Source organism: Lepidochelys kempii, chromosome 8, assembly GCF_965140265.1.
Source record: "Lepidochelys kempii isolate rLepKem1 chromosome 8, rLepKem1.hap2, whole genome shotgun sequence".
Taxonomy (NCBI): Eukaryota; Metazoa; Chordata; order Testudines; family Cheloniidae; genus Lepidochelys; species Lepidochelys kempii.
Window position 1 is genome coordinate 90,322,256 of NC_133263.1, and position 26,810 is coordinate 90,349,065.

At 40.5% G+C, this 26,810-nt stretch overlaps 1 protein-coding gene across 2 annotated transcripts; it reads right to left on the minus strand.

Moving 5' to 3' along the window:
- Positions 1-946: 946 nt before the first annotated feature.
- On the minus strand, positions 947-19,348 carry UBE2U (ubiquitin conjugating enzyme E2 U). 2 transcript variants are annotated; one of them, XM_073358247.1, is made up of 10 exons: positions 18,914-19,348; positions 17,701-17,782; positions 16,135-16,227; positions 14,163-14,260; positions 12,898-13,024; positions 11,823-11,904; positions 8,295-8,383; positions 7,103-7,187; positions 2,275-2,390; positions 947-1,098 (listed from the first exon to the last, which is right to left on the minus strand). In XM_073358247.1, exons 1-10 carry the CDS (start codon positions 18,977-18,979, stop codon positions 974-976), a joined length of 963 nt encoding a protein of 320 aa, XP_073214348.1. In that variant the 5' UTR covers positions 18,980-19,348; the 3' UTR covers positions 947-973. The 2 variants fall into 2 exon arrangements, with proteins under 2 accessions (XP_073214348.1, XP_073214349.1); XM_073358248.1 differs by lacking the exon at positions 18,914-19,348 and adding an exon at positions 16,462-16,532 and having other exon boundaries at positions 17,701-17,787.
- Positions 19,349-26,810: the final 7,462 nt, after the last annotated feature.

A 26,810-nucleotide genomic window follows, 5' to 3' on the forward strand; every position in this document is an offset into this window, starting at 1 on the left:
GCAAAAGGACAGTCCCTGGCTCAAGCAGTTTACAATCTACAACTTTTGTAAGCGCCAGTAAAAACTAGATGGTTCTATGGGCCTGACTCTGCAGTCCCTAAGTCAGCAAAGCCCCTGCTGACGTAAATAAGAGAACCTGATTGGGTCTTGAAATCTAGGTAGTATGGATTCAGGCCATAGGCCTTATTTCTTCCTTTATGAATCCTTCCCCTCTTTTTTCACATACCTATGATTTACCAGACTGTTAGCCACCAGACTAGTAGGCATAAACTGAGCTGCCTTTATAACCTAGATAAGGCCACTATTGATAAGCCAGAAAGTTATTTTTAAGAGGCACATTAAGTTTTTTCCCAGAAGCTGTACAACATTCACTCCTTTTTCAGCTAACATTGGTTTAGGGATCATGTATATTAAAGGCTGCATCATAACCCATAAGCATGAATGGTCAGAATTAAAGTTACAAGAGCAACATTAGCTTTGCCATTTTCTGGTTTTTGAGTGCTTAAAGACAGAACCTTAAAGTGTAGTTTGACTATAAAAATGACTATGGAGAAATGGTCTCTTCTTAATAGATCTGACTCCAAACACACACAGAGAGCAGATCTTCTGTCTGTAATGACCAACCCATTTTTTACTCCGTTAAGTCCTCTAGAGTGAACACAACTAAGATAGTGCACTGCAGAGTCTTGGGCAGCACCAACAGAGAGATGTAATAAGATCCAAGCGGTAACTCCACAGCAAATCCACTGAAGACAATGTGGTGGCGCAGATATCAGCGAATAATCTAGTTCACACAGGTGAAACTGAGATTTCTGCTCAGTTTTTACTCACCTTCTCATTGAAGCTGATAGGAATTTGCCTGAATAAGGAGTGAGTGAGAACTAAGGATTCACCCCATAGGACTGGTACAGAAGTCCTTTGATAAATGGTAAGAAAAAAAGTGTTTCCGGGTCTGTATATGTGATCTTACAGTTTAATCCTCTAATCCTTTGGTACAAAGAGTGTTAGTCCAGGCTACTAGATTGTCCACTTCACTCTCCCACGGCTCTTCCTCTTTGCTGAGGGGTCTCTTTTCACCTGCTGCTTGACTTTCTGGTTCTGGACCAGTCACATGGATGGTTTGAAATATCCATAGAAGAACAGATTAATAAAGAGAAAGGAGACAACAGGTAAGTATAAATAAGCTTTCCAAAACAAGCCACAGTCACATTTTTCATTTTTAAAATGCAGATCTTAATTTGCTCTGATTTCTGGATCCATATCTCCTAGGCATATACAGCGACTGTACATATGTATATACACATAGTATAAATCACATATATCTATGTGAAAAAATTGCAGAATCATGTGATAAACCACAATTATCATACAGCTCTGTCTGCCTCTCCTTAACTATCCCATCTAAACGGGGACTACTTCTAATATCACAAACTGCTTAAATCAACTGCCATAGAATTAGAACGAAAACCCCAACCTATCAAATGTGGAGTTTCTCCCCCATCTTACACTGGGACTCAGGCTCCGGACAAGGCAATGTTCTGTCTTGGGCCCGTGACAAGTTCTTTCTGCCATTCACACCACCACACTCATGGTATTAAAGACTGTGTCAGTAGGGCTCTTTTGACTCCCACATGTAACAGCTATGGTTCAGCTCTCCACATCATCATTAAGAGCCAGCCCTGTATCTTGTACTAGTGAAAATGTGACCTAATTCCTGATCCTAGAAATGTAGAGTCTGATTCTCCTCTCTTTTACACAGGTGAAAGTTCACTCACTTCAGTGGAGTTACTCCTACTTTTCACTGGAGCAAGTCAGGAGAATCAGGCCTGTAAACTTGATTCTCATCTGGAGCCTGATCCATTGAAGTGAATGGAAAGATTCCCATTGTCTTCAGTGGGTTTGGATCAGGTGCCTGGTCAGCTGTCACTGAAGGGCAGAAGTTCATATGCAAGTTCCATTTATGCTTTGGTCAACAGAGAATAAAAACTGCAACCCGTACAAGGGCATAGGAGATTTGAATCCAGGCATATACTGATAGACTCAATTTCTGCCCTTGAGCCTGATACTGCTCCATCAATGTCAACTGGAGTTTTACCCTCAACAGAAGCAGGATTGGATCCATCATGCCAACACTCTTCAGGCCTGATTCAAATTTCACATTGGTTTTAAAATACAATGGAGCTAATTCTGATTTACACCAGTGTAAGTGAACAGTAAATCAGGTTCTATGTGCACATATCAGAAACATTACATTGTATGGTACTGATTCTTTACCTGGAGTTTGGTAAAACAGGTTGTTGTCCTGTTCCATTTTCCTAATTTCTATCAGTTTCTCATCTATTGTTTGCTGCCTCTGCTTTCTGATGAGTTGAGAGACAATAGCATTGTATCTGTAAGCAGAAACAGAAGTAAATTAATGGATACTATCAAACATAAATTTGGTTAAACCTAACTTAAATAGGGCCCAAATCAACAGAACACTTAAGCATGTGCTCAACTTCAAACGTGCTTAAGCCCATTCCTAGTCAGCAAAGCAAAGTAATAAACAAGAACCTGAAAGTGACACTGATTATCGGTATGGTTCTGTAACTCTGGCCTTAATCCAGCAAAGCACTTAAGCACATGCATAATTTTAAACATGTGAGTAGTTCCACTAAAGTCAATGGGATTACTCGCATAATTAAAGTTAACCATGTGCTTAAGTGCTTTGCTGGATCAGGGCCTGAGTGTTTGGCACTTTGCAGAATTGAGCCTTATAGACGTATGTAAAACTGAGAGCTTGTCTACACTGGTCGGGTAATGCACTCTATGGGGGTGTATGATTTCTAAAGCATACTAACAGGTTGTGCATTAATTGGTCCATGTAGACCAGCTGGTGTGCACTGAGGTGTTACCTGTGAAACAAGTAAAAAAACATGTGAATTTCTAGCACATGGTATAATTTTTAAGCTGACAATGTCCCTTTCAGCCTTCTCATTCAAAAAATTTGCCTGCCATTTTAAACGGGTTACATTTGGAGACAGAAAGCACAAAGCAATGGATTGAAAAGATAAAAGGATGTCAAATGAATTAAGTGCAACTCTAAACAGTAATTGTTTCTGTTTCTTACTGGAACAGAATACACCACTGTATTCAAACCCTGCAAACTATTGTAATAATCTTTGTACAAAGTCTGCTTTGCAGTATATCATCTGAAAACTCATAATTTGCTGGTCAGTATTGTCCTGATAAAATGTGTGTGACAACATTGTATGTGAAGTTATAAGATTCCCCTGTATGGTGTTAACACATGTTCCAAACACCACACCACTGCCCAAACAGAAGTTGGCAAACAGGTATGTCCTAAACAAAGGAATGTATGCTCTGCTTAATTTGCATTTAAGCAGTAACAGAATCATCAAGCAGGAAGGAAAACAAAGAAAGTTCCAACAGATGGAAAAAAACAGGAAGAAATATCCTTCCACATAGACTCTTCGGCTCCTGGGTCTCAACTGGAAATGTTTTTCAAGAGGGGACTGAAACTATAAAAGGAGGGACAACCCCCCATCCCCACCCCGGCACCTTATTCTCTCTCTCTTCCTATCGCATTCACTGCGCCTGAAGAGACAAAGGAAGCAGCCATGGGACTCTGGGGAAGGGGTCCTGACCTGAGAGTTTGATCAGTAATCTGCTGAAGCATGTGGTGAGAAACTTTGCTTGAATCTTAGATAGTTTGTTAACTTAGGTGTTAGTAAATGTCTTCCCTTTATTTTCCTAGTAACCATTTCTGACTTTTATGCCTCATTACTTGTACTCATTTAAAATCTCTCTCTATTGTTAATAAATTTGTTTTACTGTTTTAGATAAAACAATCAGTTCAGGTTGAAGTTCCTGGGTAACTCCATTTGGGGTAACAAGTTGTGTGCATATTATTCCCTTAAAGGAATAACGGACTCAGTATATTTGCACTGCCCAGGAGAGGGCGGGGGAGTACAAGATGTGTTTCTGGGGGAAAATCTGAGACTGGGAGTGTGTTGGGGCTGGTGTTCTTTAAGGCTGGTAAGATCCAAGGTGTGGCTAGCTGGCTGCAGCACACACACAGACATAGCTGGGAGTGACTTACGTGCTGGAGGCTGTTAGTGTGAGCCACAAAGCATTGTACAGGGCACCCCAGGTTACACGGCAGGGGTGGCACAGCTACTCATTAATCTGGATTGTACCCTGGTACGTCACACTTACACTTACGTTCTGCCTCAAAGATTCGTTTACTATTGTTAATGTCTCAGACTCCTCCCCACTTTCTGTCTGCACCATTAGAATATAACTAAGTGTGTGAGGGAAGACTGTTGGAGTAATTAAATTCACAGTATGATGTACTTTAAAACATAGGCATAATAGGACGCCACTCCAATGGTTTTTTTAATGTCTTGTTATTTTCTCTTGGCTGGTAGATAATATTTGATATATTCATACCTTCCAGGACATTTTTGATCTCTTTGCATTGGGGAAAAGGCTATAGAATGGGTTGCTGTTATTGGGACTTTTAATTTATCTTTGATAAAATGAAATTGAAAGTTCAACTACATAAAGAGAACATTTGTTCAATGCATTCTCTTTCCAACCAGAAGGTGGCAAACAAGGTTTTAGCTTTTGATAAATAAAATTGCACCACTGTTTTCAGGGGTAGGAAGAGTTTAAAAAAAATGTAGAAGTGTATTCGCTTTATGTACTTTTTCTTTCGAAGTAACCCAGCAGTAGTGAATTTTAAAAAGGAAATGGTGCTCAGTTAGTCTACATGATTCGGATGCCTTTTCACATCAGAGGAGAAAAAATACAAAAGGATCAATCTTTACACATTCATTACCACATTAAGTCACTTAACCTCTCTGCTTCCTCAGTTTCCTCATGTACAAAATGAAGCTAATGGAGTTACCTGCCACACAGGGGAATTGTGCAGCTGCATTAATTAGTAAAGCACTTTGAGATCCTCGGCTGAAAGCTTGTGCTCAAGTACTTTGCTGAACAAGTACTATAGTTGTGTGCTGGGGAACTTCTTTATTCCTTTTATTCTCATCTTCAGAAAACTTCACTCTGACATAAAACCTAACCATTAATTTTCAAGATCCTCCAACATTCCAGGCCTTTCCACGTGCCCTCCAGATACTAATTCTTTACTGTTCACCCATTTTGTCCCTGCACACTATCTTCCTTCTCCAACTATCAGAAGATTTATCCATCTGCCTGACTCTCTGGCTGCTTTCAATGCCATTTCAAGATCCATCTCTGCTTTCTGGCCTATGATTTTATAATTTCACTAAAATTATAAACAACATATCGTGTACCTGGGTGTCCCTTGTGACCAACCATTCTCTCTGTATCTCTGCCCTATGGGTTGCTAACCCTCCAAGATTGTCCTGGAGCCTCCAGGAATTAAAGATTAATCTTTAATTAAAAAGTATATCATGTGATGAAACCTCCAGGAATTTATCTGATCAAAATTGGCAACTATCTCATCTAACGATGATGTGCCACATTCAGCTATTTGTTACTTCAGGGTAAATCATAGGCTCAGCAGAGTTAGTCCAGATTTTTACTGGTGTAACTGAGAGCTGAATTTGACTCAACACTAATTACATACATACTAGTGTAGTACATGAATGTACATAATCAGCTGTGAAACATCTTGTAATCCTTTTATATGAATAGTGTTATACAAAAGCAAACTGTGTTGCAATCTATTTTATGTTTCATGAATGAGTTACAACTTTAATAAGAAAATGTCAACTATATTATTATATAGCCAACAATTAAGGTTGTTTCTGCACTGATGTCAGAAAATTTGGCCTCTTACTTCCCTACCCAATGCTACGAGTGAAGGACATATTGCAAGCTTTAAAGCATGAACATGTTTTGTGAGCTGTTTGCAATTGGGGAAAGAATACCAAAATACTGTTTGAACCTGGTTCCGGGCATTTGAACCTGCCTTTGATTAATCAAACCCAGAAGTTCAAAAAGAGAAAAAAACCTGTTAAAAGTACATGGTCTCCTACCACCAGAGGGCAGTGAGATGTGGCTATTTCAAACCAATAGGTTCCCTCCTCTACCCACTCCCCCCCACCCCCCCAGAAAAACCACACAGTAATTTCCTTTCCAGCTCCAATGAAACTAACATGAAAAATGTGCTATGCTTGACAGTGAAAAAGACAGCTTTCCGAAACAACTCCTGACTGTTGAGCCATATGCAAAAATGGACAGATGAGTTTAAAAGGACAAGTTCCTGGTTTTTCTGAATATTTTCTTGGGTCATGTAGGATGCTTTGGCACTACATAATGAAACAATTATCAAACATAGAAAACAAAGGAGTTCTGTTGAAGGAAATAAAACAAGGAAGTCATGTCCAAGGAAAATTAACCTTATATTTTAGAGGTTTCTTCAGAAAGAAAAATAAGCTTTCAATTTGGGTTAAGAACTTGCTGTCCTTCACATTCAACCTGAAATTACCCATTCATTTTCTTCCAATTCATGCTGAAGGCAAATAGGATTTGAACGGTAAAAGCGGTTCCTAACTTTTTGGCCTGTTGTAAAGGTTCAGCAGCAATAAAAAGGAGTGAGAAAGTTCAGTTTGATCTGAAAGATTACAGGGCAGCACAATGACCTTGCATTTTGCTTTGCCTTTTCCTTACAAATGCTGCTGGGAAACAGGGTTTCAGTCACAGGGGAACTTAAAGTGAAATAAGAGTAGGCACTCAAAATGTAAGGGCCTTGGTCCAGATCCTCAGCTGACTTTACGTGCCTGAGCTGTGTTTGGCAGGGTGGAAGGAAGCGGTGGAGAACCTGTGGGAGTCCCAGAGTCATTCTGGTGCTCAAGAGGCTCACTTTACTGCTGGTCCATAAAAAAGCAGCAGGCATCCATTCTAGTAGAGCCCTGTCCTAGAACTTTCTCGGGCACTACTCGGTGGGAATCCTACACTGCTTCTGTTCCCAATGCCCTCTACCCTCAGACCATCCACACAAAAACAAAACACAAACAAAAGCACTACAGTTCAAATGTTGCCATGGCATATGCAAAGACCTGGGCCTAAATGTATAACAATTTAAGCTCAGTAGATTTAAGACACTTACGAATTCTCATCCCATTCTCCTGTTTCTTTCACATTTTTTGCCTTCCAGCCATAACAGTTCCCTATAAATGCTGGATCTTCAAACACTATAATGGCATAATTACAGAAAGTTACAGTTAGAGAGAAAGATGCACCGGTCATCACATTCCCCAAAGAAATAGTAAATATCAGATTAGTACAAGTATATGCGTCACTTAGAGAAGTTTATAGCAGAATCCTGCACTATTAAAGTCAATGAGAGTCAATGGAATCAGGACTTAAACCACTAACAATTCTGACCTCAGTTAAAATGGGGTAAATTTGAAGTAATTCCATGAAACTCAGTGGAGTTACTCCGATAAACACTAGTGTAATTGAGAGCAAATTTTGATCTCTTGTCTTAGGTGGATAGCAACACTATATGTGCATTTTTAAAGTATTACAAATAAAACAACAAAATAGGACAAGAATTACCACTGAAATGCATGAACATAAGGTGGTGATTATATGATACACATTTCTTTTGAATAGAATATATAATAAATAACAATATAAACCTGATCCTGCAGACCGAAACTCCAATAAGTAATCCCCCTAAAATCCTATTAAAACACTGTCATGCATCCAAGTATGCTGGTAACTTAGTTACAACAGACTCTGGTGGTGGAACACCGCATTATCATCAGAGCAATGTGTTGGCCATGGTCCACATCTGTTTTGTTTTGATCTTATCATCCTCCCAAACATTTTCCTACTCGTCATAATTGTATACACTTCACTAATGATGCCTTAATACGTTTTCTTCCGTACAAACCTAGGTTTCCAAACTTCCTAACAAGAACTTACTTAGATTGTAAATTCTTGGGGGCAGAGACCCTCTTTTTCTTCCATGTTTGTACATTGGACCTGCTGTGCTAGGCGGAATCCATGACTGGGACTCCTAGGACAATTCAACAATAAATAAGAATAAGGGCCTGATCTTCAACTGGTGTAAACTGACATAGCTCTACTGAAATCATTACAGCTATGTCAATTTACATCACCTGAGGATCTGACCCTAATTTGTGGATGCTTAAGATATTACAGCTTGATTCTGCTCTCACTATCAGGAACAATGCCACTGAAGTCAAAGTTGTACACTAGTGTAAATCCTGCAGGAGAGAAGAATCAGGGCCACTAAGTTTAATTTTACTAAATCAGGCATATCATCTTACATGGGGCTTTAAAATGTTCTGCTGCTTTTGATGTGGCTATTCCTGACCACATCCTGTGGTAATCTTCAAACGAAATGGTTGTAATCCTTCTGAAAATATAAATGCATAGTAAAGTTTCTGGTGATCAGACAATTTGGTAGTAAACAAAGATTTTCATGTATAACCTTCCACAAAACAACAGAATGAATTAAAAGGGTTTTAAATTACTGCATTACTGGCTGCTTGCAAATGACAGAGAAATAGAGTCACTAGTGTGTAAAGCAGCCATCTTAAACAAGAGCAAACACTAATATTTTAAAGACGTTTTAGCTATGTTTACATGTTACGGGTTTATGAGACAACCAGATGGATTATTTTCATAGTCTGCCCCCCTCTCCCCCACAGCCCCTTCCAGGGATTAGTTTAGCAGAAAAGAACCAATTTTCTGATTATTTATAAAGCAGATCTGGTTAAGGGAATATATAGCTAACAGGAATATATACCTTCTAAAATAGCTATCATAACTCACCAACAAACAACACAGGAGAGAGTTTTTTAAAATCCTCTTTATATGTTTTATATCTTTAGTCTCAAAACTATTACACATATATTCAATATAAATGAAGCAAAGTTGCTATTTCAATATTGCATTTTCCAACTATTAATTGTATTACTGTCTGGTTTATTCACACTCACACTTGACCAAATTCTCCTCCCAGTTAAACTTTGTGCTCACTCTAACTTGCACCAAGGCTAATACAGTCCCCAGCCAGCTTCACCCCCTCATCTATACCAAGGATTAAGCTCAAGAGGTGAAATCCTGGCCCCATTCAACTCAATGGGAGTTTTAGCATGGACTTCAATGGAGTCAGGATTTCACCCCAAATCTCTATACAGACTCTAGAATAAAGACAAGTGTAGGGTTTCATGGCCCAGCTGCCTCAGAAATAATGTGGCATAAGAAACATGAAAAGAAATTTTGAAAAAGAGAAATATACATCCTTTTTGCTGGTGACATATCTCAGAAACAGTACGTCAGACCACTTCATTCTGGCCCAAAAATCTGGTCAAAGACCATTTATACTAGACATCAACTACAGAGGTTTCACATGAGGCATTTAGAAGAGGGGGTTAAGGCCAAAAAATAGAAAAAGAAAAGTTGGTTGCGACCTTATACGAATATATCTTCACAATACATTATTTTGTTCAAAATTAGGAATATCAATTAGCCTTTTGAAACGTATTATCTCTCTTGCCATTACATGTTTAAGCACAATTGTTTGGGTAGCTAAGTAAACTCATTTTAACATGGTGGAGGTGATTTTCCCTAGATTATTAGCTCTGTGGGGCAGGGACTGCCTTTTTTGTTCTACCTCTATACCACACCTACCACATTAGGGTCTTGGTCCAGGAGTGGGGCTTGCAGATGCTACCACAATCCTACTACTACTAGCTTTCAGACACTACCTCTGCCCCCATTGAAATCAGTGGAGCTGTGTTAGGGCTTGTCTACATGTTGCTTTAGTCTGCACCTGAGGGGTGTAAATTTTAGTTCACACTATGTGTCATGCACTAACTGGCCTATGTGGACCATGCTGGCATGCGCTATCTTCGGGGTAGGCAACCTATGGCCCGCATGCCAAAGGCAGCACGCGAGCTGATTTTCAGGGGCACTCACACGGCCTGGGTCCTGGCCACCGGTCCGGGGCGGGGGGCTCTGCATTTTATTTTAATTTTAAATGAAGCTTCTTAAACATTTTAAAAACCCTATTTACTTTACATACAACAGTAGTTTAGTTATATGTTAAAGACTTATAGAAGGAGACCTTCTAAAAATGTTAAAATGTATCAGTGGCGCGCGAAACCTTAAATTAGAGTGAATAAATGTAGACTCGGCCCACCCCTTCTGAAAGGTTGCCGACCCTTGCACTAGATGATCCCTAGTACATGTTAATGTAGTCTCATTTCAAACAGTAACATGTTAACATGCAGTAGGGAACGTCTAGTGTGTACCAGCAGGGTCCACATAGGCCAGTTAGTGTGCAACATGCTAGTGTGGACTAAAATGTATACCCCTCTGGTGTTGACTAAAGCACAATGTAGACAAACCCTCCACGAGAGCAGTTAGGCCAACACTGAGTGCTTTTGAGAATCTGACCCGATGGCATCACCTTTTGGAATACATGGACGTGGAACACCACAAATTTATTGTCTTGCTTGGCTCTTCATTATGTACTGTATTGTCTTGTGCTAGGTGCTTTTGTTTCAATAAAGATACCTTTACAATTTAATCCTCAAAAAAGTCAAATAAAACAAATCGGTCTATGTAATTCTATATAGTTTTATAGATAACAAGAGATAATTGTACATGTGAACCAGGAAAACTGCTGCAATCCCATTGCTGTCAGACATTCAGGAGGCAATAGTGAAGTTCAGAGGGAGGAAACCAGCCCGTGAGAAAACATGGACCTTTGAGCTCAATGACCACCATTATTTTTATCTATCCAGTGTCCTCCTGACATACCCTAGCCTTTGAAGTCCTGTAAAATGTCAAAAGCAGCTCTTCAGATGTGTTTTGCTTTTACCAATATTTAAAGCTATATCCTGAAAAGGAAATGATTCCATTATGGAGCCTGACACTTAATTCCTTCCATTCCAGACCCAGAACTTTCACTTCAGTCAGTGGAAGCCCTGGGTGTCCAAAGAAGGTGGGATTGATCCATAATACGTTTGTGACAAACTAATACTCTTCATTCTTTTTGTAATGGTTCTGATTCTGTATCCTCTGAAGTTCATGCAAAACTTAATGATCCCACGTCCATTGGAGTTAACAGCAAAACTTCCACTGATAACTTCAGAAGGAGCAACATCAGGTTGAGATTGTATTAAGAGCTATATCCCAAAAAGAGCAATTATTTTCTTTTTCCCGTTAGTGGATATTCCCAATTATTTAACTTTCTTATGGAAACATCTGGCAAGCGGTTGCCTTTACAGTTATTGCCAGTAAGTCTTATGTCCAACTGAAATGAGTTCCTTACCTACCGGCGTATAGCCAGGAATTGTGTCATTGTTGGGCCAAGTGATATTTTGGTTGGACCTAGTCAATGACATTTATTCCAGGAGATTATACATATTTTAGGTTATTTATTATTTTAATAGTATAGGGAAACCAACAAACTCTTTCTAGAATACACAAGACTGTTTTTATTTTGCATTTATTTCTATAGTACTAGAGTTGTGCATGACGTTACTACTGAAATAATTCTCAGGTTAAATTTCAAGCTAACATACAGGGTCCGGTTCTCTTCCTAATTCAGGTCCCTTTGCACCACTCCAGAATCTGACTGTATCTGGTCACCTGTGAATTCCCTTAGTGTTAGGGTTTGAAGCTAGTGTATTGAGTTCCTACCCCATCCCTATCTCCAGGAACTAGCATTTAGGGTGAGTCTAGCACAATAGGGGTGAAATCCTGGCCCTACTAAAGTCACATGCAAAACTCTCATTGGCTTCAGTGGGGCCAAGATTACTTAGTTCATCATAACTTGTTACCTGACATGGCCCCGAGAAGATGCTTCAGATGGCAAGTAATACTTTGGAGAAGAAGCACAAACTTTCCCAGTGCTAGAAAGGTCTGCAAAGGAGAAGATGAACATTTAAAAAAAAAAACCTTTATGACTCAGATCCTGTAAATTGGTTCAGTTCCACTGACTTCAATGGAGCTATGTTGATTTATATCAGATAAAGATTCCCCCCAGTACTCATACAATTAACAACCCATCACATCTGCACTATGGTATAGATACCGGGTTTGATTCCCCTCTGCATGTGCACCACTCCTCCTGTCCCTTTCATTAATAACATCAGCCAAAAGGAGTGCAGCCGTCCCACCCAGTACTCCGGAGGTTTGGGTAGGCAGCTGGCACAGCAGCAGATTCTGATGACTTTGTGCCAGCAGGAAGGTCCTTTGCAACAGGCAAATTCTCCTCTAGGAACCAACCCATTATTGCCAGAATACAGCCACTTTGTGGCACCTGAGTGGCATGAAGTGGTCAGAGTGGGCTGGAATTTGGCTCACTGAGAGCAAGTACAGCCACAGTACTAACCTTTCATATCTGCCACTTGCTCTGCTTGCTCCAACAACATGAAATACACTGACCCAAATTCTGCCCCAATTTATACCCTAGTTGTAGCTGCTTTTTCAGGGTAGTCATTGTGTAGCATAACCATAGCACACTGAAGATTTACAAGGCAAGTACAATTCATATTAGGCAGGCAAGTCATGGAAAGGATAGCAGTATTTCTGCTCTCTGGCTCCCGGATTCATCTAACACCCTTCCTCTTACTTACTTTTCCTGCAACAGATCTGACATTCCCTAATATCATTATGTAAATTATACTGGTTCTCACTCACCAACGTGTAATTTATAGGGCCACTTACATTCGCTCTGAATTTGGCCCAGCATATTCCCTTTCAAAACACTAACTGGTGTTTGTTGACATTAAATTACCAGTCATACTAGTATAAATATACTGTTGTGCATACAATAAACTGTTTTTTAAAGAAGGAGTTTTAAAAGAAACAAGACTATATTTATGGGTAATAACAAAACAAGTACAGTATTACCTTCTAGGTGCTGGCTAGTTCTAACACATTGTATAACCATTTGTCTGTACAAGGATATGTTGTTTTTCAGCATTTCTGCTGCTTCCACATTCACTGCATTTTCCAGTTCTGGATTAGAAAGCATGACCTGTATAAAGGTATAAACATGCACACACACCCACACCCACATACAGAGAGAGAGAGAGAGAGAGAGAGAGAGAGAGGGTACATATTGGTCTGTAAAACATCTATTCTTCTCAGAACACATAATCCATCAAAATTGTTGATTTCATAGTTTTACAATGAATTAATAACAATCATACTGGTATGTTAAATTCAAAGCAAAAACGAGGCTGCTTTGTGCTTTGTTACGATTGAGATTGGGCCCTTCATTTTGATTTCCTTAAAAAAGGGCTACATGGTCATAACCTATGCTCCCTTCTTCCTGTTTTCTCTCAGGTTTTTGTGTAATTCCAAGCAGACAGCCATGAATGATACATGACTCCCATTTGTTTTACTCATAACCAATACTAGGGTGTCCACAAAAATCACGCATACATCTGGGGGCCATTTTCAGTCATGAGTGGAGGGCAGGATATCCTTCATAGTGATGGGAAAGACATTAAAAAGGGATATGACTTGCTCCAAGGAGAAAGCTGTATGAATTTTTTTCTTGGAAGAAAAGGCAGTAAATTTGAAACATTGAGGCCTGTGTGTTAAAAATGAAGGTAGCTGCTTTGAGTTACTCACGAATCTCAAGACCTATGCCAACACTCGTGATCAAGACTTTGACTATGAGATAATTCAGGAATTTAAAAGTAGAGCTATCAGCATTTTAAAAGTATTTTTTAAAGTACAGCGAATCAGGCAGAGTACACATGTCTTGAGCAGTGGCTTACTCAAGATAAGAAAGCATAAATCCAAAAGATCAAAGTAGCTACTGGTCAAAAATATTTAGCACTGGCAACAGCTTCAATCATACTCATTCATTTATCTATCTGTCTGTCTTACTCAGAAGTAATGTGCTGCCAAATGAGACACCAGGGAACAAATTCAGAAGTAAAAATAAAGTAAACATTAAAAAAAAGATGTTCCACAGAATATATTTGCTGTGGCTCTGAAGTTATCCAGCCATTTGCATTTTTAATTTTAAATCAAATGAATAATCCTACATCCCACAATCAGTCTGCATGTTTGAAATCCCTACTATATAAGTAAAGTACATTTTAGTATTTTCTTTTATGAAAGAGATTTAAAGTCAGTAGTTTACAATACCCTTTTCTTACCTGGACAGCGAGTAAAATGCTACTCATCGTTAACTTTCCATTCCACTCTTTAGGGTTTTCTAGAAAATCTATACAAGGTCTCCCCGAGTGCTGATCCACTGTGTTGGAAAAAAAACAGTTGTGTAACTTCAAAAGAGTTCAGCAATATGGCTGTTGTATGCTAGAGGAACGAGGGAGAGTTACTGTTTTATTTATAGCTTTAAATTACTCAGACTACCCAGGTGTTGCACAGGGCAAATCAAGGTAACCGGATGTTCCTATCATTGTCACACTTGTCCTCCCTTCCACACTCCCTCTGATTGTTCTGTTAGATTACACTTTTACAAAAAATTCTGTCTGTCAAAGTTTATTATTGAAATAACATAAAAAAGTATGTTAAAAGAACATTTACATTGCAAAGTCAAGCATTCAAAAATTAGGAAATGCCAGATGTATGGTTACCTGTGCAATCTTAAGGGCTTATCTACATGGGAAAATTTTTCCTGTACAATTTCAGTCTTTTTGGCACACACTGCCACAAGTCCACATAGAAAAATTCTAGTTTTGATTTATCTGGCATTTTATCCCATTTTCCTTAATCTGTTTTGAAAGCAGGATAACTATTTCAGAATGAGTTATACTAGTATAAGCTTTGTGTGGACACATCTCGATTCTGCATAAACCCACCACTTCTGGCAGTCCTCCCACTGCCGTCCCAAACTGCACTGCTTCACATCTGTTTACCAGTGTGTCCTCTACTGCTTCAGGGCTTAGCTTGACCGGACGTCACCTCTTTTTAAATGCTGGCACACACCTGGATGCACCCCTTTACAATTTCAGCTTGTAGCAAGTTCACACACCCAGAGTCACATATCCATTATGGCAGCCATACATTGTGCTTCTGAGTGGGCCTGTCTAGAAGTCCTGGACCTCCTTGCCCTGTGGGGACAGGGACATGTCCAGTCCATTTTAACAGCAGTCACTGTTTTACACTGATTTACAAGTGGCCATCGGAGCAAGAGTGGGAGAAGGGGCACTCACAGGACAAAGCCCAGTGTTGTGCTAAAGTGAAGGAGCTGCAGCAGAGTTACTACACCGCTAGGGACACAAACAGGACCTCTGGTAGTGCTCTCGGTACCTGCCCTTCCTATGAGGAGCTGTACTAGATTTTTGATGAGGACACTACCTGTGAATCCCATCATAGGGTTCTGGACAGTTTGACCAAGGCATCGGAAGGTGTTAAAATGACCACAAACCCATCCAGGAGGCTATTCCCCTAGGCAGCCAAGATCTCTTTGGTATACCAAATCCGAAGGCAGAGAGCACCAGAGATGCCCCCAAAACCCAGGTGAAGAGCCAGCTTGTCAGTGCTGTGGAGGGGACCTCTTCTGGTCAGAGTGATGTGCTGTATTACAATAAAACTGTATAGGGGAATTTAAACAACTTTGTTCCAGGTACTGGCTGGGCGCTGTAATGCTTGGCAAATGTGAGCTATGATACTATATGTCTGCTCAGCTTTTATTAACACAGCCTTTGGCTATGTAGACTTCTTTCTTGCATTTCACTTTGTGCAGGATGGGAAGTTATGCAGGACACAGGGAAAGAGGGAGCTCCTGCTGCAGTAGCAGACACTCTCTAGGAAGGGACATGTGCTTTCGTTGTCCCTAAGGGCATGCTGAGCCCAGAGACAGCCCAGTTTTCAAACAGATGAGTCTTAATAAGACCCAGATCCTGCATTTAATCAATGAATCCTGCATTTGGGCACTGAGGCATGAAAATGGAGATTTATGCACCTGTGGGACAACCTGAGCATTCAAATGCATGGTTTAGACATGGTTTATGAATTCCCTGCCTGAAAATTGCACAGAGTTGTTGGGAGGGGTTGAACAAGGTTTCTGTTGGAACAACGGTAGTACAGGAAATAAAAGTCAAGCTAAACAAGTAGCTGAAATATCTAACTACATGATCAGACAATTTCTCACGTGGTCCTTACCATTGGGATGGAATGGAATGGTGTTGAACATAACAGTTGGAGGGACACTATTGTACTCTTCAGTGTACTTTATTGACAGCTGGAGAACAGCCCCTATTATGAGAAAGAGATTGGTATTAACTAATGTACTATCTTGTATTTAACAAGCACACCTGTGTTGCATTTGTCCAATGAAGGCTTTGCTATTATAGGTTTTTTGTTTTGTTGTTGAAAGTTGTGTTCCTTGTGCTAATGTTAACAAGCTCTGGAAAACAACAGGTGAAGCAGGATGCTTCACATTAGATGAAAATGCTTATTTAAACTATCTCTAATAATACATATACTTACTGGATTGCTGAATTATCGTCATCAGTTGAACTTAGTGCCATTGAAGAGTGTCAGATGAACAGGTCTGGAAGCTGAAATCAATTCACAGAACAGGTACTCGATGTGCCAAGGCACAGCAGGGCTGGAGTAAGGCAGAAACACTCTAAACCTACGCCTACGGTCCCAGTTCCTGGACTTACGGGATTACATTCTGGATTCAGCTTTCATTTGCTAAAAAAGTAAGTTTCTACTCTTCGAAGGGTTGCAAAGAAACCCTTGAAAACATGACCTGACTGTAACCGCTGCAGACAGCCTGAGAAGTGGAAACTGCTTGATGCATCTCGAGATGGAGTCACTGAGTTCTGGGGATACCCTGCTACCATTAATAAGTGTGAGGGCCCCTGATGCTTCTCCTGGGGAGAAAAGGGCATTTCATATCCCTTCTTTGATCTCTCAAGGTCGGGGGAAGGGTCATGGTATGGGGGCCAGACTGTGGGAATGAAGCCACAGGGAGCCCCATGTCATGGTGTGCCTAGGGCTCATGATTGCCTCAATCCAGTCCTGACACAGGGTAAGCTTCCCCACACTACCACATAAGTGTACCTCAGTGTTGTCTTGTAAGGACCATAGCTAGGGATGAGTGAGGAGGTTAGACTCCTTCTTTATTCTGGGCTCTATTTTGTAAGGTGCTGAACACCCCTGTAAAATAGCACTGTTCAGTAGCTCAGCATCTTGCAAGCCTGAACCCTCTATCAACAGCCTTAAGAAGGAAGTCAGTTAGGACCAAAAACAGTAGGGTTTTTTTTTTTAAATGTGGACAGGTTGTTTAATAGGATGGGACTGTGGCCACCAAACTGCTGTCAGAGGGTAACAACTTTCAGTCACTACTTACTCTACCTGTGATGAGTAAGAGTCAACCATCTACAGATAAAGTGGTTATTAGTGATTTCCTGAGACACAGATCTCTTGGCTGGGATTTGAAATTCAGTGCCTCCTATGAAAATTCCACCCCTTATTTTGTAAAATATTCACATGTTGTACATTGAATAACAACAAACATAATTTACAAAGTGTTAATGTAGTCATGGAGGGGTACTAAAAACAAATGTGCAGCTAATAATGAAAAGCCAGTCAAATTCTGTATGCTTTCTTAAAACTGTTCGCATTATCAATTTTTTAAAATAGCCAGAAGGATAGACATAACATTACACACACAACACTTATAAAATCACATGGTATGGTAAAATTTTTATATGTTACCTTCCCAGAGAGAATCCTTGAGTCCCTGGACTTCGGCTAGCCATTCTAGCAAATTATCCTTTATAGGAGTGACAAAGATGCCCTAAAACAAAGGTACAAAAAGAAGATAAAGTGTGGAACGTGATGAACTTGACATGTTCCCTTAAAAAAAATACCTGCTTACTTTTCAAGTTAAATTTAAGAGTTGTGAGAATTAGTTAATTAATGTTTCTAAAGGACTTTGAGACCTTTGGATGCATGAAAATACTATGTGGAAACATGAAAGATTCTTATGAAACCTAACAATAAAAATACGCATATATATGTAATGTGGTCATAGTCCTTTTCAACCTGGCTTTTTTGGGAAGGGTGGATGGGTAGGAAATATAGCATATTGCTACAGAGATTATATTTTTATGAAAATAAAACTGCCAAGCATCATCAGCTAGCACTGGATTTGGACTAGTTATCAGTCCCAGAGCCAGCCAGTCCACACAAATATTTTGTTTTAAATTTTTGTTAAGTAGTTCACTTGCCACATGGACTCTGACACCAAAATTCCTTTCTCAAGTTCCCTTAAGGGTTTTGTGTGCACACTGGAGAAATACAAATGGGGTACTTAAAAAACCAATGTGAAGCTAACCAGAAGTCAGTGGGATTTTTGCACGCATATGGGGACTGCAATATCAGGTTGTCCATTTGGATTCTTATTAAACTTCCTCTAATTACCAATGAAATCCCAAAAGAATAAAGCTCCACTATTATGAAACCATGTACAGTTATAGTTCATTAAATTACATCTGATGATCTGTGGAATTAACTTTGAAAATGAAAGATAGTAGGGTTAACCTTCCTCCCCCTGCCAAAAAAACCCACAACAACCACCACCCGAGAATTATATGTCTACACTGGAGCTAGAAGGTGTAGGTTCCAGCTCAAGTAGACATACCTGCACTAGCTCTGATCAAGCTAGCTTGATAAAAATAGAAATGCAGATGCAGTGGTGCAAGGGGTGGGACTGGCTGCCCACCCAAGTGCAATTCTGGACAAGACTCTAGGTACGTACTCTGTACATAATTTTGTGGTTTTACTTCTTTTGTTGAGGAGGGGTGTGGGAAGGGATGCTAACACAAAATGGGGGAAAGCCAGACTCAGGATGTAAAAAAGATGCCAGTTGCATGTTAATGGGTTATACCAGCTTAGATATTGGAAAATATACAAAGATACTACTCACAAAAATGTTGTCTTCTTTATACTCCAGATACTCTCTTTCCAACAAGAAGTAAGCTCTGGAGTGCATAGCAATAAGAGAACTTGCGCAGGCCTCTTTCTCTCTTGCCTTCCCCTCACAATATAGTTCTGGCTTCACAGAAGCTGTCCTCTTGCAAAAGGGCAGGTGATCCTCCCACTCTAATTCCTGCCTCACAGCGGTTAGTGGCTTGTGCACATAATTTCTAAAGGGTTTGCACGGAGTTTAAAGAGGCTAATGGCCCTGAGCTGAAATCCAAAGGAGTCAGTCAGAGCTAAAAGCACCACACGGAGCTGGTGAATGCTTAGTAGCAGAGGCTAAACAAACCCAGATAAGGAGCTTATTCCTGATCCATTGAATTTTCTTATATGGCTGGACAGTGTCTATAGGAGGAGGAGCGCCAGGGCAGCTGGGAGCCCCCGCAGCACATAGCAGAGGTACAAGGAATAGGCTGGACTCTGTGTATAGTGTTACCCAGCAACAGATTCCTTGGTCTGCTCAGCTGGAAAGGCTATGGCTTTGTTCCCCGCCCAGCCAATCACAGGAGGTCTTAGTTCATTAATCGGCTTGCCCCAATCACAAGTGGCCTTTCACCCAGCACTTAAAAAAGAGAGTTCCCCCTGGCTGCAGCTGCCATGACACTAGAGGCAAAGCTTAGAGGCCAAGCCATGACTCTAGAGGAGAGGTCGGCAACCTTTGGCACATGGCCCGTCAGGGAAATCCGCTGGCAGGCTGGGACGGTTTGTTTGCAGCATCTGCAAGTTCGGCCAATCGCAGCTCCCACTGGCTGCAGTTCGCCATTCCAGGCCAATGGGGGCTGCGGGAAGCGGTGGCCAGCACGTCCCTCGGCCAACACCGCTTCCCGTAGCTCCCATTGCTCTGGAACAGAAAACCGCGGCCAGTGGGAGCCACGATTGGCTGAATCTGCAGACACTGCAGGTAAACAATCCCCCCGGTCCGCCAGCAGATTTCCCTGATGGGCTGCGTGCCAAAGGTTGCCGATCCCTGCTTAGAGGCAAAGGCCAAGTCCTGACATTAGGGACCGAACCTGAGCCTAGGAAGATGCCCTTATGGGGCATCCATCTTCCTGGGTTGATAACTGCCTGGGCAAAGGGCTGCCGGAGGTTGGCTCTGCCCCTGGAAGTGTCATCATGAGTTTTAAAGATTGGGGAGTTTTATAGGGTAAGAATTACACACGCACCACTTATAGTCTGTACCACTGAATAAAACTATGTCTGGTTACAACTCCACCAGCGCTCACACTATTATCCTGAAGTGCACCCCTTTGCCCAAGCCAGATCTAGTTGCCTTATTCCCAAACACCTCAGGCCCAAGCTTCCGGGTCAAATGTGAATGGAGAAGAGTTTAAAAAAACGCGGCTGTTTAGCTCTGTCATGCTCACACAGCAAACCCTTCAACGCCGGGGGAGAGAGAGAGATTATAAATCTGCCTGTGCTAGGAACAGCACTGACAGAGTACTCTCTCCTCAGATCTGAACGTATGTTAATAAGGGTTAGGTATCACTGTCCCCAGAGGGAGAGGAAAAGCAGCTTGCCTAAGGTCACATAAAAAGTGAATCAGGGCAGAGCTCAGCATACAACTGCTTTCTCCAGACTCCCAGCGTCCTGTAGTTTGACTGCTTTGCAACGTTACCTCCTCTTCTGCATTAGCTCTGGAATGACAGGCTTTATTTAATACAGCAGCCAGCTGATTACAGAAAATAATTGCTCTGACATCTGGGCAGACTCTGTTACAGCTAAGTTTAATATCTTCATGTTTATTTATTAAATACATTAATAATGCCCATACAGTTCGGGGGGGGGAACATAAATAATCCTTCCTTAGTTAAAATTGGAGAATTAGCATCATGTTGGATATAGCTTGCAAAAGGCCCAGTTCTCCATCTGTTTACTCAAGCGAGGAGAGTTCTAACATTGACTGAAATAAGGCTACTTCTAGGAATAAACTGTGCAAGATGGGGCCCTCAATATTACAAACCCCTCTGGGTTTATCAGTGCTCTGCACATGTAATATCAGAAAATAATTTGGCTGTTTTGTACCCATATAATTGGGATAAAATCTAGTTGTGGTCTCCAGAGTAGGAGGATAATCAGAATCCCAGAAATAAAGCATAAAGGCTAGGTGTGTCATTAAGACACTGCTGGACCCAGGGAGAGAGAGGAAGGAGGGACAATGGTGGCAGGTCCTTGAGACAGTGTCTTTGCTTAGATACAATGCCACCAGGAATGACTGGGTGAATGCCCAGAATGGCTACATCTGCTGTTACTACATCGTTTTGCAAGGTGCAGTGTATGTTTTCCACACTGTCCAGAAGCTGGCCCAGATGTTCTGACCAGCACGTAGAGATCTAACACTCCTTGCACAGATATTGTACCTTCCTTGCACTGATACTGGTGTTAGGTTCCCACGGTCTTGTCACACCAGGGGCCTGATCCTGCACAAGATGTTAAGGAATAAGGAGATGATTTTCACACACAGACACACCCGAAAATATGATACTGTAACCAGGGGCAGCGCAATTTTGCCGCCCCAAGCAGTCGCTGCCGCCAAGCTGCCGCTCCGGGACACTGACTGCCACCCCAAGCATCTGAAGAAATTCACTGAAAATAATTGTCTCTAGAGTTTTCCTTGAAGAGTCAGCTATGTTTTAGGGGCACAGTCATCCCCTCCTGCAGAGACACATCTAGGAATGGATGCTCAGGCCAGGAAAATCTGAATGATTGTTTTGCCATTCCTCTACGGCTGGTCTCTCTCAGGAAGCTGATTTGGAATGTGTAAGGGGGGGGGGTCTGCAAAGAGAAATTTAAGAGGTGAGTTGGTCAGTCTCTAAATACCTACATGAAGAGGGGATGTCTGATGGTACAGGCCTCTTTAATCTAGCAGACAAAATCATAACAAGCTCTAATGGCTGGAGTTGACTCCAGAGAAATTCAGACTAGAAATAAGATGCACATTTTTAGCAAAGAAAGTAATTAACCATTGGAACAATTTACCTAGGGATATGGTGGATTTTCGGTCACAAAGTCATTCAATCAAGGTTGGATGGCTTTTAAAAATATATGCTTAAGCTAAAGCAGAAGTTATGGGCTTGATGCAGGAATCACTTCTTGAAATTCTGTGGCCTGTGTTATGCAGGAAGTCAGATTAGATGACCGTAATGGAATGTGGTCCCTTTTGGCTTTAAATCAATGAGTTATCAAGGCAGAAGTATCCATGAAAGAATGTCCCTCAAGGAGGTCGTGCTCATTCTCCCCAGTCATCTGGCAGCCTAATGCTTAACTTGACCATTGATTGTTGCACAGAATCCCAAAATCCAATCCCAGTGAATCTGTGTGATATTATTCCTTCTGTAAAAAGGAGCTAGAAACTAGGGACAATGCCCTGGAGCCAGCACTTTCCACCTTCAGGAGTCCCAGGTCTGCTCAAACAAGCTCATGTTACTGGTGCTTACAGAAGTTGTAAAGGTGATTGGGAACCAAATACTATCCTATATTATTGTACTTTTTCAAAATATTATTGCATCTATGTATATCTTTGTAATTTATGGAAATCAGTTATAACAATATGTGTGTGTGTGTAAACACATATGCATATGTATTCCAAGCACTTTTAATGTTTAATGAACTCATTTATTTCTTACAACTCAAACGGATGGTTTCAGTTTTATTTAGACTCTTTGAACAATCTTAAAAACCCAACATTTTCTTCACACAGTCTACAGATTAAAGCAATGCAATGTGCTGCTCTGATTATATAACTTTGGGTACACTGGTTACCCAACAGCAGTCTGCAGAGCTGAATTTCCTCCAATGAGCTGAATTTCCCCCAAAGGAGTTCTCATTTAGAGCAGGTTCTGAAATGCAAAACCTGCACTAACTCAGCTATTAAAAGTATTTTAGACACTTTTCTACAATGCGTTGCACAGATAAACAGAAAATAAAGGACACCACATATGCTTTTAATAATTCCAATTTAAAATCAATTTCCCCCTCCATCTTAAAGACCTTTTTGGTGTATAATCAGAAGATTGTGTCTCTCTATTTTTAATAATTTTATATTACCTCAGTAATATAACTGTCCTAAAACATACTAAATTTTAATCTTTAAAGATCAAACAGAAAGACATACAATGGATTATATCTTGAGTGACTTGGAGGTGATAAGCTCTCCTCTCATAAAAAAAAGCCTACACGAGGATAAAAATTACTTCCATGGACACTATATTCTGGAAGGGAGATGTTTGCAGGCCCACAGAGAAAGTAGGTTTGTGGCCATAAGAAACCATAGCCATTGAAGATACAGCCAGAGGACAGAGTGCTCTCAGAGAACCCATAGATATGGCTTGCGTGACTACGGGCTGTAGGATTGGTTCCTATCATAAAACCATCTTGGTTAAGCAGCGCTTTGTAAGCATAACATCAGAAAATAATTTATTTCCTTTTGATTGGATAAAGTGTGGTTGCCCATTCCAGAGCAAGTGCAGAGAAGACAAGGGGACAAAGGTGCAAGTGTACATACCATCTATCTGTAGCTCTCCACGTACTCTGATGCCTGCCAGTACTTGCTCAACAGGGAACTAAGATGCTGGCTGCAGAAGACAGTGTCAACAGTCAGAGCTGCTAGCACAAGAAGGTTGCTCACAGTGCTTTAATTTAGTTATGTTCCATTTTTGTAACACAGCTAGTGCTTCTGTATTGGGAACAATGCTGCCATCCCACGTCTTCCATGCCCCACTCAATCCACACAGAATTGCAGCTCTGCTGGTTTTCCACAGAGGGGCTTCTGTTCTGTGAGCCCAGGGGTGAGCATGATAGCTATCAGGGCAACCTTCTGTCCCATGAGCACAGTAGGGTCTTGCCAATGCATACTTTAAATAAAAGAATTTTTGGTACTGTAATAAATTTGTGAAGCTCAGTTAAAATGCTGTTGTTTTTTGGTAGCAAATCAAAAACATGTTCAACTAATTAGTTTTTAAGCATCCTGGAGATAAAAAATAGCTTATCCTCTTTGAACAATGATTTAATTTTTCTTTGTACTGGATTTTAAACCTGTTCTGTCATACATTCCAGTATACATAATAGTACCCTTTGCAAAGGCATTCATACAAGATTGTATTTATCATCCACATGGAACTGAGAACCAGCTCTCACCGGGGGCATGAAACACACTAAACACTTTCTGTAAGGGAAAGACTCCCATTGACTTCAGTGGGTTCTGAATCAAGTCAGGAAGAGACCATGAAGAAAACTGGCTCCTTGCAAGACAGTCCATCCTTCAGGATTAGCCCGTGGGCCATATGTAGATTTCCCACCCTCCCATCTTGCAGTTGTATCACATGCATAATTGATTACTGAAATCTAAGTATCATGTATAAACTGTTAATCCATCAATATGTTTCACAGGTTATTGTGAGAGATTCATAGATTTCCAAGGGACCACTATGATCATCTAGTCTGACCACTAGAGTAATGCAGGCCATAGAATTTCCCCAAAATAATTCCTAGAGCATATCTGTTAGATGATGCTAAAGTGATAGATATGTCAGAGTACCCTTACATCTTGAATAGACATGGCACAATGATGCAAGCTGCAATCTCTTAAGCATTTTTCAAGCCAATTGTCTTAATACAGGTCCTGTGAGGAGGCAGAGTTGCCTTCAAGATTCTCAGAAATATAGGGCCTAATCCTATATTAGGATTAGGCAACGGGCCACATATCTCCCACTAAGGGCCAGGGGCCTTCAATGCCCACTGGATTCAATGGAAGTTGAGGGAACTCAACATCTTGCAGTACTGGATCCAAATTGACCAGTGTAACAGTACTTATAACAGCACTGAAGTATGAATATATGAATACCATCTGCAGTACTTTGAGTTAGATGAGCTTTTTAAAATTCTCTTGATGAGCAAAGGTAACAGAAGAATACTGAAACAACTAGCAAATGTAGTAGGGATATTCTAAACCTGTAAACTCCTGTACAATTTCATTCATGCAAGGCACTAATGGACTCTTCTTTGGTTTCTTGTTAAATATCTCAGACCCTGGAATACACATTTAGCAGTTCTTCTATATCCATGTCTTCCAAACCAGTTTTTGTGGAATAATTCTCTGCTACATCTGCAGTTTTCATTCTGTACAAACCCACCATAATTAATCCTTATCTGTGGAGGACACCATAATGCTAACTCCCATTTTGACATGCATTTTGCCCTTTAAACACCAAAAGTTTTCTTTCTTTTTATGTAAGGATAGACTAATTTGGGAAGGATGAGAAGCCAGACTGAACAGACAGTATCTTGTCCTCTCATGTTGCAATTCTTAAGTTTTATTTCCAAACCTCCAGAGATTCACAATCAACTATAATAGTTCTTTGACGGAAGTTGCCATACTGAGTCTACCATTAGAAAGTCTCTACCATTTTCTCTTTCTTTGTCTGTGATTCAAAAACCATATTTGGTTCTCTGAGTTTCCACCCAAACAGGAATTCCCAACATTCCGATACTTTTTGGCAGTTTAATTTCCACATTAGCCAATTTATTTTAGTAGTTTTTCTTTTTAGCTCCCAAGTGAATTCTTGTCTCTTTGTTTTAGCATTCGTTAACTCACTGCAAGCTATGAGTCAAGCAGAGGATTTGAATCCCAGAATTCACAAACTTCATTCACTGAGGGGAAAAAAAACTCTCCTTGAGGGTTGACAGGCTTTCTGCTCAAAGCAGATCTTCCATTTTGTAACAGCTGTAAGTGTATATGATTCTTTGACAGATCTCTGCTGCGGATAACCTTCTAGTAAAGAAAAAACGACATATAACTGTGGGTAGGTGGCGGTTGGATTTAATGTATTTCTATGCAAAACCAAAAAGTATGTGAAAGATTTTTTTCAAGCCTGCCATTGCTGCTCCAGCAGACACATTTTCAAACTGGTACGTCTAAAGCTAAGCACTTATATCCATAGGCACCTAAACAAGCGATATGTTTCTTGGGGTGCTAAGCATCTGCAGCATTATTATTTGTAAATTTTTGCTTATGTGTGGCTTATACTTGATTTCCCAGCAGTTTTTGATATGACTATTGGTGGTTGTTTTAGCAACTAAGGGACATAGATAGCCTGCTAGTAGGGCCTTTCTCTTGTCACGTGGCCATTACTTTCTTCTCAAACCAATGAATCTAGTAGCAGTATAGTAGGTGGTAGGAGTTGTTATGAGGACGCTCTTGGTTTCTTCATACCCTCATTCACTGAGGGCATTCATTTGATATGAGTAAGCAAAATAAAGAATCTTGGTATCACTTTCAAACAAGCTTTTTACATGGAGAGCCATGCGCCAGCCACAGTACAAAGCTGGTTTGTTTTTTTTAAGTCACAGTTTGTGTTCTTATTTATTGAAGATTTTCTAACAGCAACATAACTCTAGTACCACAACGCTTAATTGCCTGCATGCATTTTCCTTTGTACCTGGAACAGATGCCTATAAAGTGGGCAGATTGACTTCAAGATGGCACTATTGTTTTTTGAAGCCCTTAATGCCATAGGCCAAGAAACCTCCAGCTGAAACCCTGGTGAAAATTTTAGCTTCCACTTTCTCAGCATGTTTGACGCTTAGGATGCATAAGATGTTTGCAGTGATGCAACTATTTAATAAAAGTGTGAGAGGAGAGTGGGGAAAAAAGTGGAAGGTAGGAAGGGGAATGCATTCATCTTGCATTGAGCAGGACATCAACAGAATAGTGAAACAAAACAAAAAAAATGTGTGTGCCTCACATGTGCACGAGAAATGACCTTCCCAAACATCTTGATTTTGCTAATGAGATGATAGTTTGTTATGCACTGGCACAGAGATAAAAGTTTGATCAAAGGACACAAAAC